Consider the following 15,402-nt stretch of genomic DNA (forward strand, 5'->3'; position numbering starts at 1 on the left):
AAGAGCTTGTTCGCGAGCACAAAAGGCAACTGATCGACGTGGCGCGCTGGTATAGTACCGGGGATCTATCGACGAGTTCAGGCCAGGGGGAAATTTAATTGGATTCTAAGTTACTTGCGTGCTGGTACCTTGGCCATATCCGTGATGGTATTGGCATTGTCCATTAATTTTCGCTGATCCATTTTCACTTTCCTGAGTCTGAAAAGGTTCGGTATTATTCGGTTGAGACTGTTGAAACGCTTCTGGTAACCATCAACTTTTACTCGTCTCTCAACCCTTTGACAACGGATACCGTCCTGCCGAGTTCGTCATTAACGTTATAACCAGGCCGATTACAATTTTGGATTCGTGAATCAGACAGTCTGTCTGTATCTATGCGAATTGAGTCCGGCGTCAAGGAGTCAAGTCAAAGAGCTGCTGTTGCGTGTGCACTTACGCGTATATGGCCAACAAAAATTTCCGCTGATGCGTTCGAACACGTCCCGGATTGACACGCTTTACCAGGCGAGTGTGTTTGTAAATTAGCCAAGTTTCGCGCAACACGTTCGCCGCGGCGTTTTTCAACTGTAAGAGAACAAAGTAACTTTGAAAGCTAACAAATCCTCGGACCTGATATCGTAGTCTCCGACAGACACGCTAAGATAGAAAGAAGGCTACGGAGGACAGGTACACAGTTCCAGTCAGGGACGAACAAAAAGCGAGGCAGAACTCTCCCTCACACTTAATAAAATCAATTAAATTAGAAGCAGCAAAGCGAAAGGAAGCTTCGGAAGTTTCGTTGTTTGGAAAAACGAGAAGCAGATAATGCGCGGGACGACGTGGTACACCTTTTACAAGCAATTTCTCCGGTCCATGGTTAATTGGACAAGAATCCAATATCTCTTAGTCGCGATAAAACAGGCTGGAACGCTGCAATTTCAGAGAGACGTCCAATAATCGCTTCGCCGATCGAGAGTCGTGTTTATCTCGAATGCGGGCGAACGAGTTTGTACGTGTACATACGTATGGCGAGAGCAAACGGAAATCGCGTTCCTCTGACCAGTCACGTACGTTACGGGCTTAATAAATTTTCAGAAGATACGCGTAAAAAGAGGCTGTTAATGTTTGCACGCGACCAGGAAGGAAGTGTGAATTCCGCTGGTTGACAATCGCCAATTCTATTATTGTCACTGCCAGTCACTCTGATATTTCCGAAGGTTTCTACGTATCACACGCTATTAGTTAATTCAGTGACCGAAGGTTAAAGTCTTCGATCCAGAGACAGTTCTCGCTCGCATGTTGTTTGTCGACTTTAGTCTGTTTCAATAGTTCATAAGTTCGAAGCCCTTTCTCGCATTAAGGATGTATTGGCTATACAGTCAATCCCAAAAGTATCGGTACTTTAGAAAAAACGCATTTCCTATAATTAAAAAGAAATCAGACGTCGGAAGAATAATGCTAATAATAAATAGCTACGTGCTAAAAAGTATAGACGGAAATATCCAATTAATTATTGATGCTGGTAAAAAGCTTTTTATACAGAAGTTGTAGGCACTGACATCCTCTACAAAGAAAGATTCTATTCATTTTCTCCTAATTTCAGTATTTAACGAGTTCAGTATGATTATTTGGCATTTTATTGGCATTGACAAAATCCGATCATCTCACCGTCGAAACAGCCAATTTTTGACAAAAAATTTCGTTTTCCTTCAATTACTCCTAAACCGTTCGAGATACAAAAAAATTGCATACGACCTTTCTTGTAGAGGACGACGAGATCTACAATTTCTGTATAACAGTTTTTCCCTAGCACCAATAGTTAACGAGTTATTGACGAAAAACGAAAAAACAGTTTTTTGCAAATTACTCGTAAACTATAGACACTAGCGAAAAGTTTTTATACAGAAATTGTAGATCTCATCGTCCTCTACAAGAAAGGTCTGATGAAATTTTCCCGTAGGTCTAACGGTTTGGGAGTTATTGGCAAAAAACGAAAATTTTGTAAAATTTGAAGGGGTACCCCTTGGAAAAATCTCGGGAAAATAAAAAATTTTTTTTTTGGTCAAAATATCGAAAAATATCGAAATATATTCTGAAAAGCGTCAGAAATTCCAGACTTTTTAGGTTTGTATTTCCTCATGTCAGTTGTTTCTTCCAACTTCGCACATTAAATACCAGGAAGTTTTCTTTTGTTTCTGCTGATTAGCATAAGAGTACATGCAAATTTTAAGTCACATGAATTGATTTAAAATTTTGCAGATAGCTTTTTAATAGTAATAGGGATCTATAATAACAAATTCAACGTGCTAGCATTGTTTAAGTATATAGCCTATACATCCTTAATTGACTCGGTACATTTATTGTAATCTCGATTAAGTGAACGCGTACATAGAATTGGCCTATTAAAGACTGGCAAAAATAGAGTGAAATGAAGTTTTTTCTGTACTGATGAAAGTAAAAGCGTATAAAGTTTTATCGCAGACCGTCTAGTCCATAGTCTGTCGCCTTTCTTTCCCTCATTTGTCAAGTCTTTTTATTCCCGAATAAACACCCAGTAGGTCGTCTCCCAGTCTTTGTCTCTTTTAAGAAGCGACTCCCTTGTTCGATCGATCGATCGCGATAGTCGGGCTATCGAGAGCTGAGATAAAAATGACAATGACACATTGAATGTCCCGGTACCTCTGCGCCCGGGCTTGAAAACACGAACGGCGCCATCCACGATCGAACAGAAAGCTCAAATTTAAAATTCCTGTTCGAATCGTTGTTTCAACCTCGTTAAGTGTTCTGTCCCATTTTAGATTTACGTAACGTCTCTCTTTATCTTTACCAGAGGAAAATATCCATTGTCTACTCCCATGCATATTTTAAGCTGCACGTAAGATATTTTTTATCGTGTTTATCTAACCAGTATCAATTTTAAAACACGGCGGGAGGACAAATGGATGTTGAAAAATTTAAATTTTACAGAGAAGTTAAATAGACAATTTGACGACTCGATGCATACAAAATTATGGAAGCTCGCGGCGTTTTCTTTTTTTTTTTTTAATGAAAGTCGTACAACCAGGGAAAGCAATTTGCTTGTAAATGATGTCTAATAATATAAGCAGTGTCTATTGATCCCTAAAAATTCCACATGGAATGAAAACTCCGCAAGTTCACTCGTTAAAACCCCGACTTCTTTCAGCCTTACAGTATAAAGTAAAGCTTATAGGTCTCGTTTCAAATTTAATATACATGGTTTAACGAACAGCACTCCGGCGAGAAAACGACCAAGTAGAGTTCGATGTACAACCATTAAATGTGAATAGGTCTCAAGGAAGTTCTAAACGAACGGATATGCTATCTCCGCCAAGCGAAAATGTCAGCATAATGACTCAAAGGTTAAATACAGTTTCGCGTTTGTTCGAATGAAGGAAAAAGATTAATTCACGAAAACAGGATAGTCGCAACAATTTTTTTTCTTTTCATAAATTACATCAAATGAATGAGCCGTGAGGAGACTGCGACAAGAGAGATATTTTTATTTATTTGTTCTTACCCTTTTCGTCAACTGCGTATCCATCATAAAGTTATGAACATGCTTCTCCGCCCTGGTTAGCTCGAGCTTCCTAGAAACGACCGCCACGAGCAACGCCGTGCATCCGGCGCCCTAAAAACGCCAAACTTACCTGTAAACTCATCCTATACGTTTAATTAGAAATTTAATGCTCTCGTTAATTACAAACTGATTTAACGGATTCCCTCCTCTCGCGATATACACTGTTCAATTGTCCACGAACAGGCCGGTGTTACAGGGTAATAAAATTCAAGTGAAGTTTTATCTCTTCTCATTGAGGGAGTACGCAATTTCTATAGGATAAGTTTACTCGAGTCTCGCCGTCTCGTTAAAAGAAAGAGTACCCAATAAAGATAGGGCCGACGTGGCGAACCAGAACACGTTGGCGCGGTCGGTCCTGACGAACGGATAACATTTGTCAAATGAAATTTCCCGTAAAATTGCCACCATCAAATCGGTTAACGATTTCGCGGCTACGAGATTCCCGTAGATCGGTGAATTAGCAAGCACGGAGCGAGTATGCAGTAACAATAAGGAACAGCGCGCGCTCCCAATGGAGAGATTAGACCCGGCTGTCGCGTTTATCGTCACGATACGTCGCGTCGCGCGTCGCCTCGCTCTAAATGCATCTAAACTGCGCTTTGCATTGCTGCGATGCCGTCGATCGATAACCCTTCGTTTTCCTCATTGTGCTATCTCGTCGAAACGCGTTGAATTTTGTATCCGGTACTTCGAATCCCCGTACAGATTTCAAACTTCTGTCTTGAAAATTATTTTAACAGGCTTGCCAAATGATAATAAATGAATTTCTGTCGTTCAAGATTCTCTAACGCGCTTACTAACACTATCTTCCCTGAGGAACGCGAAAGATTCGTGCAAATCTCGCGAGAATTTCCGTATTAAACTTTCTAGTCCTGGACCTTACCATAATTCCAGTGGAAACGGCTATACCTCGACCACAGTAAGTGTTGGGCACGATGTCACCGAAACCGACGCTCAGAAACGTGATAGCGATGAGCCACATGGCATTAAGGAGATTCGCGAGCTCATCGTCATGAAACCTGCCACCGCAGAACAGAAAACAGGAGTGCGATGTTAGGCGATGTCACAGGATCGTGACGAATGGTCGTACATCTTCGTTTTTATTTCATTTTCATCTTAGAAAACGGGCTGTCGTTGTCTTTATAAACATTTCGCGTCTGATCACAGACGGACTCAGTCTACTTCAACTATCATTCAGCTACAGTGCAATTTACGATTTAATTATTGTAGATACCGTAAACGTTAGAATAAATTTGTGCCGAGAGTTCGATGTGATTTGCATCTCAAGGGAGCGAATCAGAGCGCGAGTTGCAAATACATATTAAAAAGGAATCGTTTCGGGAAAAATGCTGAAAGATTAACGACGCGAGAGGGGTCTTGTTATGATAATGCCGCGCGGCATTGAATCACGTTCTCCTGACTCGTTGTAAATGCGTGCACACGGACGGAACGAGACCTTTTTTTTCTTTCCCGTCCAATCCACGAAATTCATTATCGGAAATCGTTAACCGGCCGGAACGTCAAAATAGTGCGCGTCCTGGACTAATCCAGAGTCGTTAAATCGAACTAACGGGATAGCCGGTGTTACAACAGATTTCTTGTCCGATCCCGTCGTTCTTGAGTTTTACAACGAAACCGAAACGAGATTCCGAAGCGGTAGTTCGACGCTACGAGCTACGAGAATTGATTACGGCCTATTACCCTTCTTTTAATTAGTTTGTTAATTGAACTCTTGTTTAGGAAAAAATGCTGCTTACACGTGTACAGGCGGACTGATTAAAAATTGAGTTTTCATTGTTGGCTAAATGGAAATATGAAAATAGGAGAACTGTCAAAGGGTGTACTGCTGTTATAATTAAATCGTAAGCGTGCTTCTGGGAAATATGTTGCCGTTGAATTTCGTAAATGAATTTCTCGGAGTCGAAAGACGATGGAAAATTACAACTGGAAAAGAGCAAAGAAAAAGGAAATATCGTTTCGGAGATATATACACGAACGAACGTTGAGAAGTCGAATGAAAAGAAATGAAGGAACAGAACAAGAGAGGACGGTGAATCCGTAGACGTTTTATTCGAGGCTAGAGGACCGGAAAAGGTCTATTCATGGACAAGGAAAAAGATAGACGGAGGTTTTACCGAGAATCAATGTCGGAAAGAAAAAGAGAAAGAACATATCGACGAAAATCTTCTATGAAGGTTCATACGAGATCATTTTCAAGTACTACTTGTACGTTCATCGGTGCTCAATTGTCGGAGAATTTAATTACGTAATTATTGTTCTGTAGTGAGTCTTTCCACGAGTGCTTTAACGAGTCTACGCACCTTTCTATTCGTATACGATTTGCGAGGATCACGCACTCGCCGTGCGCTTCCGAGTACGACGACGTTGCAGCATCAATGCTCTCGCGAAGCTATTGTTCTAACGTCGTACGTTATCTACTAGTTTTATTTCGATTACCTTTCGCATTGGCGCAACGTCCACGAGGCGATGATCCACCACGAGACCATGAACACCAGCAACACGGTACCCGGGCATATGGTCATCAGGGTCTTCAGGACGAATCTGGTGTTGAAGTTAATACGATTCAAGGCCCCTATGCTGCGCGACGACGCGTCCGTGAACAGCTTCGAGTGAAGCAGCATTACGCGACAGATGAGGTAGAGTCTGCAGAACATCGGCAGCGACAGGTTGACGTCGTACGGTACCCATTTCGAGCCCAAGTCGCCGCCCTTGTTCGCCAGCTTGGTCGTCCACAGGAAGTAGTACTCGCCCGGAATCGGGTGGACCACACAGATCATTAACTCGAGCGTGATCTGCGCGATCCTCTGCCAGGTCATCGCGATCCGCCAATCGTCCGCGCAGTTATCGATCATGAACAACTGTCAACAACAATTGATATGGTTGGGCAAAATATCTTTTTACAAATTTGGATTTTAAACGAAAATATAAAATCGTGGAAGGTATAACACACATCATTATTATTATTAAAGAATGCAAGATTCCATTCTTTAAATGAACCTCACATAAATTTTACTTTGAATAAAAATTCCCAGTTCTGTAACGAAATTTTTGAAAATGGTATCATGTTTAAAGAGTAGATTTCTCGTTATTCAAAGGTCGGAAAGAGTAGATCGAAAAGGAACAACCGAGCCGTAAAGTACAGAAAATATCGCCGGTAATCTTCGCGGTGCATCGACTCCCGCGTTTCCAGGATAACGACGAGTCCTTCTGTGTAACGCGTTCCGCGGCGGAGCTTTTCAGCGGGCGATGTACGTATCGATAAAACGAATTACGACGTGACACGATGGTCGCAAAGCGATTCCGTGAGAAGAGGTACGTAACCCGGGGCTTTTTGCGACTTTGATTCGACCCTTGGCACCGGGTACCGTCTTCTGCATTTTACGGTCAATTTGTAGCGGGATATCGAGCTCGGCTATCATCACGGGGCCGTGTTTCACCCTTTCGATGTCCCGTATTTTGTAGCTTCGCGGTGACTGCTGTTTATTGCGACCGATGTTCGTAAACGTGCGAAACTGTGAAGGATGAAGGGTACCATTTGAGATTCTATACCACTCCGCCGACTGCCTTTTACGGTTTATTCGATATTCGCCGTTACCGGGAATTTGTGTCACTTCCTTTCGTATAAATGAACTTTCTCTCTTTCTTGACGATTTGAATATCCCACGTCGAGCCTCGCGATTATTCTAATTACATGCTCGAAATATTTCAACGAGATATCCTCACTATTCCAACGTTCTCAAGAATCAATAGAGAGCAGACTCGAAGAACTTACGGTGGAATTTGAACAACGTAACAACTTCGTCGGGCGCTAGAACATGATGATAGAAAAATCACCACATGTATCTTTATTAGAACACTATAATTTGTCGATTAAATTGATACCTGAATGATAAAAATATTAATCACAGTAAACTGAATAAATCTTAAAAATGATATCGCAGACAATTAATATCCGGAAGTGATTCTGCGTTTTAAGGTCATAGTATTATTCCGGTTCGATCGAAATATTTTATTCGTAGGCGTCTTGGAACGATAGAACAACTGAAAATCCGACTCGGAACTTTTCTAGCGTTTGTCGCGCACTCCAATTTGCTAATAATGATGAAAACTCGGTCACGGAGGGGGAGAATCGAAAATCAATAAATTCGTGGGGGTGGTCAACGGGGAGGAACAACGGGGATGCATCGTTTGGGATTCTGGAGAGATCGTTACGTCGATCAGCGCGCGAGTTCGAGGACACCTCGCGAGCATCGTTCGTTACGGCGAGGCAGTAGGTAGATGGCCAGGTGATCACCGGGAAATCTGCGCATGCAAATCGTTGATAAACGACAATCAACAGGTGCTGAAAGGTCAACGGGCCATTAGGCTCGAATCCAACTGTACCGCCGCCGCCGCTCTGCCGTTGCGAGACCTCTCGTTCTCGTTTTCCCTCGCGAGAAGGGGTTGCGCGCCCTTCGTTAAAATCAGACCGCGCCACCACTTTGTCTCTCCGTCCTGTCCCTTTGTGCTTCGGTAAACGTTCATTGAGAACCAGTTAATTCCACGGAAAATGTGTACACGTCGAGTTACGTGACTCGTTTCTGTCAATAGTTTCGTGTTCGCGTTTGCACAACGAGTGCCGCAGGTATGAAAACCGATCTGCAAACTTGTACGAACGTGATCTGTACCTCATTTTCTTCGAACTATATTATACATGCTGTCTTTTTATGATCAAAGAATAGTCTGATATTTCTCTGTGCATATTTATTAAGAGATGTTCTTTGACAAGTATTCTTCCCGTGAAGAATCGACGCAAGTATTAAAGACTGCGTCTTTCAGTCTATCTAAAAATTTTTCTTCCTTGCACGTTATTACGCTGGCTGTCATTTCTGGATGCGCGCGACACGAACGGGAACGGTGCAATATTCTTCCAAACGACATCCGACAGGGCATCGGTCGATTCGTCTCGAATTTCTCGAGCGAAAACGGAATGACGTTTGAAATGAAATCGAGTGTCCAGCGGTCCGGTCGTTTCGAAACGAATCGGAAACATTGTTTTCTCTCTTGGAGTAAAGCGGGACGGCGCAGTCGCCCTACTCCAACTAAAATTTTGGCTTATCTAACATTGTTACCGTCGGCTAAACTGGAAGCATGGGAAACATCATAGCTGCGAACCATGTTCTGGCACTGTCGTCCGGCGGGATTTAAAACTATTAGGGTACACGATACCGTCTCGGGTTAAATGAATTTCGCTTGTTATACCTCGGCGAGAACGTAGCCCGGGAAGAGTAACGACGATCTCGGTGCTTATGGTGAAATTCTGTTACCCATACTTTATTACCATTTTGGATATTAACACCCACGCTAAATTTTCGTATAGAATTTCCCAACATGCTTCCACTGGAACTTTAATCGGCAACACATTTCAGGCATGCTTAATCTTTAATTAAGAGATCCTGTAGAGAAACAAAGTCGAAGACAGAGCAACTTTGACATGGTCATCAACAGTAACACGAAACCACAAATATGGCTTGGGTCACGGGAAAATGGAATGGAAACATTCGCGATCCTGAAAGTAATCCACGAAATTAGAAACCAGGATGGGACTGGAGACGCCGTTTCCGGACCGACTCCTTTATGAATGTCCACCGTTTTCCGACTACTCCGGGTCCGTTTATACGCGACGACCACGAGCAAATCGGCTTTATTCCCGTCCACGCCTCTCGACGCTCCACAGCCCTTCCCTACGAAGATTACTGTTGTAAAGCCGAATGCTGCGCCGAGCATTTATGCTAAATTACTCGACAGAACGCGATACGATAGCTTCTTGCCTGGAACCGAACAATTTAATGATGCGGCCAACGTTGCCGCAAGCAGTTTCCAGTATAAGGCAAACAATAGTAATTCGAGGGACTTCATTTAATAATGAAATATGGGAGCATTCAATGATTACAGCAATTATCTTCAATGATGCGATTTTTTAATTTACGATATCAAATGATAACGAATTTTCACAGGCAGTCATGGTAGAACTCGAACACCAAGGAATTAAATTCAAATTTCGACAAGCTAATACTCATAACAGTTAAAGCTGTCCCGCGAGATTTTCGTGATCTCGAAGAATCGCGTGCCGCGTATCCATTAAAATTCGTAATACTCGTGATCGTTTACAGTTTACAACGTTCGTTTCCGTTTAACGGGATTAGCTGCTCTTATGAGATTCTGGCTGGCTGACTTAGCCGGTTACGTGGTTAGATCTACCTTGAACCGATTCACAGCCGCCGATTATGTAAACTCGATAAGCTTAAACGCGAGGTTGCTAACGTATTTCATGAAAATTGACCGGTACATTTCCTAATAGAAATTTTCCTTCTAAGTACCTCCGTTTCTTTTTATAGACCACTAGGGGACTCGTAAAATATTTTACGTTTCACTTGATATTTTAAAATTTAAAAGAAATCCGATACATAAATCTATGTAAAGTGTTTAATCGTATTACGATAATGAACAACGAGAGAATGAAATTTAGGAAACAGAATGCAACAGCGTTCGTATTGAAAATTCAGAGAGCAAGCGTCGAGATAAATCGATTTTCATGCTGCTTTGGAGAGGAGGATAAATAGTGATAAAGTAAATAATTGTTGTACGCGAGCATTGGTAATGCTCTTAGGAAAGCTTTCCCCGATGATTTCCCAATGTAAAATTGTTACACATCGAACTGTTTATACTGCCTCGATTGCCGGTTCTCGAAATCACTCATTGAACACCCATGTGTGCAATTTTATCTGCTCGCTCTCAATTCGCCAACAATTGTGATAACGTTATATTCGTTATAACGTCTGAACGCTTCATAAAAAATTTTATAAAGAATTTTTCACTCGTTCGGATTTGCCAAGTTTAAAATTAGAGACGTCATCGGTCCTGATGTAGGGGTGGCGGATTGTCATATAGATTACTCTTCGACGATCAAATCGCGCGATGTTCGATCAAATTCAGCTGGTTCTAAACGGATTTATCTCAAATTCAAATTCAAATTCGAAGCTTGACGAATACGAATTGACCTCTGATAGACAAGATGTAGAATATGAATTGGACGTTGTCGAATAACCGCTCAATCAGTTTGCACGACACTCGGACGCTTTTAATCAATCATCAAAGTTATATAAGAAAGTCAATTATCTATTATTCTAATCTCGAAACTACAAGTTTAATGCGTAAACAGGAAGAGATATTTCAGAGAAGCAGTGTGTACAAAAACGACGTTCCGTCTGATTGTGAGCCAAGTTTTGGGACACTTTTCTCGATATTCCATAAATTTTGTCACGGAGTCACGTTCGGTACACAGGAGTACGCGTCCTCTTTCTATTCTTGCTCCTCACAAGGCACAATGGAGTCGTATTTTCCACCGATTTCTCCGCGCCTGATCTACATTCTATCGCTGTTCAAATTTATCGCGGAACGTCGCGGAACAAGCGCGAAAATTCGACTTGGGCCTCGAGATTGCGTCGGGATTCCGTTCCCCACGATCTACCCGGTTCAGGAGCAGGGAATTTAAACGAGCCGATTAGAAAGCACGAGAAAAATCGCCCTTGTTTCTCCTCTCTCGGTCTGAAATACAATCTACGCGCTCGGTTCCAGTGAATTCTGCAGGTTTTTAATAATGCACAGTGTCGGATTCGTACATTTTCCATGGCATAGATTTAAGCAAATCAATTTCAGTTTATTTAAAACGGTGTTACTTATTTCTTCTGGTAACACATATTCTCGCGAGTGAAAAACTGAATCGGCGTTATTTTTTATGGTTTTTAATACGGTTTCAACGTCTCGTTGTAATGACCATTTTTTTTTTTTATTACATAATGTATCGACCGTCGGGTAATTTTTCTCGCGTTGCCCGACTTTACTACTCCTTTTGTCTCGAACAGGAAGAAATGATAAAAAAAAAAAAAAAAAACGGCTGTCGATTCGATCACTCGCATGCAGCCACTCTTTGTCGATTTTAACGCGACGCGACGCACGGACAGGCGTGTAAAGATGGTCGATTGGTCGAGTGTCCTGTCATGCGCGTTATTACATCTGCTCTCTGTTTCATAGAAATATATAATAAAGTTTATCGATTCTTTGTTCGCGTGTCGCTGGCTATCCTCCTATCCGTGAAAGCGCTCGTCTATCCGAGACGTCTTCAATTCTCCAGACGACGTCCCGTCTTTATTATTACTGTGATCTTAATTATTTAAATCCTGCTCAGGATGAACGCGAATTAAAAACGCCTATCTGCGACACTAAACTAATAATCGTCTTGTTAATCCAGAAGCGACTCGTCGTATATTTCTGAAGCGTTGTTTACGCGAGATCGCTTCCTTGAATGCGAAATGAGAACAGTCGTTTAACGGCCAGGTATCACGGACTCGGTTTCAGTTCGCTTTAAAATCCCGTCTTAATCAGTCGGTAAATGGAGGACAGCTGGAGACGATGTCGACACGACGCGCATTACGTCACTCGGCCAATTTCAGTCTCGAACGAACGTTTAAGAGCCAAGTTAAATATTGACGCCGAAGGGAAAGATGTTCGAGTCAAAAAGGTTCTCGATCCACCGCTTTCGACGTTGGACGTCGAAAACCGTGTTTGCGCGAGCTAACAGGCCATTCTTAATTTCAAACTTTGCCGTGCCATCGAACGGTCGTGTGTATCCACGTGCAAACCCACTTGATTCTCCGTGAGATGCTGACAGATTCGGTTCAAATACGATTCCCTAAATCGAATCTTCGATGGACTCGTCCGTTCACCATAGGAGATGTCACGTACCAAGAAGAGAGTGAATCAATGCACATCTTACTGTATAAATCTTGTATTCTTTATTCAAACGATCGATTTTAATTTCACGTGTTCGGCATAACGGAACGTAGCGTAATGCAAGTCCACTCTCGGTTGTAAATGTTCCGATAATGTACTGCACTGAAGGAACTGCGCTGTACCGAACCATTATCCTATTTCACGTTGCACGCCAGCGGCATTCGGATTGTCCAAAGTCCAAATACTACCAATAGTATCGTTTGATCAACGAGCAAGACATTCGAGCCACTATCTCTTGTCAAATGAATATCTATCCGTGATATCATTTATTCTCCTAGATAAATGGAAGATCGACAATCAGTCGACGCTTTGGGAATTAGAAGAAAACGGGCCCGCGGTTATCGCGGTCGTCGCGCGTCTGACTTATAGTGGCTTATACTACTGCGGGTGAATATTCATTTGTTCGGTTATCCAATCCGTGACAGCCAGGTCTATCGTCGATTATTTATGAGTCGAAAGGATTTGTCAGGCTTAAGATGAGAAATGTTGGGTCACGATCCAAGTGGTATTAAAAAATGATGCTTCTTTTCCGCGGACTGATCGCTCTTCTCAGGCCTGTCAGGCTTGAGCAGCGGTTTCGCAGATGTACCGGATCTCGTTTGCGTCAGGCCGCAAAACGGAACGTAGTTTCGTCGCGGGAACCATGTCGTTGCACGGTTATTATGCAGCGGCGCACGATAACGCAATTAGATCCGCGCGCGTACCGGTATGCCACCCGATGCGCGTTCGTCATCGCGAACAATTCGCAATTTTCTCCCTGCCGGTAGTGGTAATCGAGTTAACCAACGCGATTCCGTATTTAACGCGATAGGAAATTCAGGGACGCGGAACAAGCGACCGTTACAATGATTATGTTCCTCTCGCAATCCGCGATACAGGTTACTACGGGGATGGTTATCGAGCATTTACGCAGAATTACCGGTGAAACTCAGAACCAGACCTTCTTTTCATCCGCTTTATATTCACGTACGAGTACTGGCTGTTCGTGAATGAAACAATAGACGAGTGGGTTTCCGAACAATTACAATTTTTTCTCATTGTGCAAAGTAACATTAGAAACCTCTGAAACGACTGCACCGAGACGATCCGACTAATTATAAGTCGCTAACTTCGAAAACATATTTGTTTCGATGCGGCATACAAGCTCGTTAGTATACTCGATTCTATTCCAATCGAAAAAAATTATACAGATTCCAAATATTCGTTAATAACGGCAAAATCTAATCGGAGCTGTGTATGGCGTAACGAAGGCGAATAAATTTGCGACTTATCGGTCTGCAATGGCCGGTGTCGACGAAAATATAATAAAGTCGGTACTTCATGAAAATTCATGTCGATCGCAAACGACGCAGTGACGGAGGAGAATTTTAACGAGCCATTTGCGCCCATTGTTACGTGTGGTCGTAATAAATGAGATATACGTGGCACGGCGTGGAGGCGATTACCGTGTAAATTATTGAATAACGTCGATTCGTGACTCGTGTCACATATTTTCGAGTTTAACATTTTAATGTCGTTTCCGCGTGGTAGAACGACTTTAATTTAATGAATTCTCCCATTCCACCGATGCAACAAGTAAATTAATACTCAGATTCAAGACTTACGCAAGCGGTACTAATGATTAAGTAAAGACGGTATGAAAATATTTGGAATTAAAACTTGCGAACAGTCGTGGAATCGTTTTGATACTCCTTTCACAGGGATTCGAGAGTCTGAATCCTCTTTTAGTTATTAAATCTTCACTTACTTACCGTCGCGACAAATTATCGCCTCGACGATATTCATTATTCACCGCGACTTCGCCGCCGCTCTCGTCTATCACTTTTGTGCCGACGGAATTTCACGGTCATTAATCAAATCTGTAATCAAGAGGCGGCGAAAAGTAGACCTCTGCCTGGGAAGCCGGATAATTAGTTTTGTATCCATTGTTCGATTTATCGAATTAGACTTGGAGATTATTATTAAGTACGCTCGATTCCCTGCCAAGAATTATTGCCAATCATCCTTTAATCGTTCAAAATGAGAACTCCGTAAATTTTGCTTTCTTTGGAATTCAATGCGGTCGCATATATATATATATATATATATATATTTCTTTTCTTATAAAAGACGATCGAAGCGTTCCATGTTTTAAAATGAAATCCCACAGGTGCGCAGAACGATGCGACATTTTATGTACATGTATGTCGTACAACTTCCATCTAGCCGCGTTACACATGTGAAATTGTTTCTATGCTCGGGATAAGGACAGTAACTCCGGAGTCAACGGAATTTTTTCTATACGCACCTGAACTTCTAAGGCATGGTAAGCAAATATGAGGCCAAGCAGTATCACAGTAGACACGGAGATCAGGGTTTTCAGTGCTGTCGAGTAAAACGAGGCCTGAAACATATAAAAACGTTGTCCTCGTAAATTTCAGAGTCGAAACACACACGCGTAAAATGTCTCCATTTCTTACGGTCGCATCTAAATTTACACCGCTCCTCTTTTCGGTAAACACGTTGACATTTATTCAAGGGGACGACAAATATTAATCTATTCTGGGTGTTCGGAATAAACATAGCAAATTTATGTGGTACATTAAAAATAATAAATGCATCTGTTACGTTTATTAGTATCTCAGCTACCTCTTTATGCTGAACTTTTGTTTCGACTACTATAGAGTGAAGTTTAACAACGTTGTTCTGTAGGACAATTCGTCAGAAACAGTTTATTTTAATCTTGTATCTGAACGCGGTCGATATCGATAATTAATATCGCTGTTCATATTCGCCGTTCATAATTCCTGGAAATTTCACTCCAACCCGACTGTTCTGTTAAGTATGTATTGGCTATACAGTCAATCCCAAAAGTTTATGTACCTTAGAAAAACGCATTCCCTATAATTAAAAAGAAATCAGACGTCGGAAGAATAATGCTAATAATAAATAGCTACGTGCTAAAAAGTATAGAAGAAAATATCCAATTAATT

General features: G+C 41.9%; 1 protein-coding gene across 6 annotated transcripts in view; it reads right to left on the reverse strand.

The window, feature by feature from the left end:
* SK (small conductance calcium-activated potassium channel) overlaps positions 1-15,402 on the reverse strand; it is a 140,201-nt gene that overhangs the window by 11,346 nt on the left and 113,453 nt on the right. For all 6 annotated transcript variants that reach the window (XM_018020785.2, XM_018020784.2, XM_026811699.1 and 3 more), the window contains 6 exons: positions 14,718-14,813; positions 6,035-6,456; positions 4,461-4,596; positions 3,518-3,628; positions 437-564; positions 129-198 (listed from right to left, as the gene is read on the reverse strand). In XM_018020785.2, coding sequence (XP_017876274.1) covers positions 129-198; positions 437-564; positions 3,518-3,628; positions 4,461-4,596; positions 6,035-6,456; positions 14,718-14,813 — 963 coding nt within the window. The remainder of the gene's footprint in view (positions 1-128; positions 199-436; positions 565-3,517; positions 3,629-4,460; positions 4,597-6,034; positions 6,457-14,717; positions 14,814-15,402) is intronic.

The sequence above is a fragment of the Ceratina calcarata genome, unplaced genomic scaffold, assembly GCF_001652005.2.
Source record: "Ceratina calcarata isolate Rehan_Ccalc_2016 unplaced genomic scaffold, ASM165200v1 scaffold235.2, whole genome shotgun sequence".
NCBI lineage: Eukaryota > Metazoa > Arthropoda > Insecta > Hymenoptera > Apidae > Ceratina > Ceratina calcarata.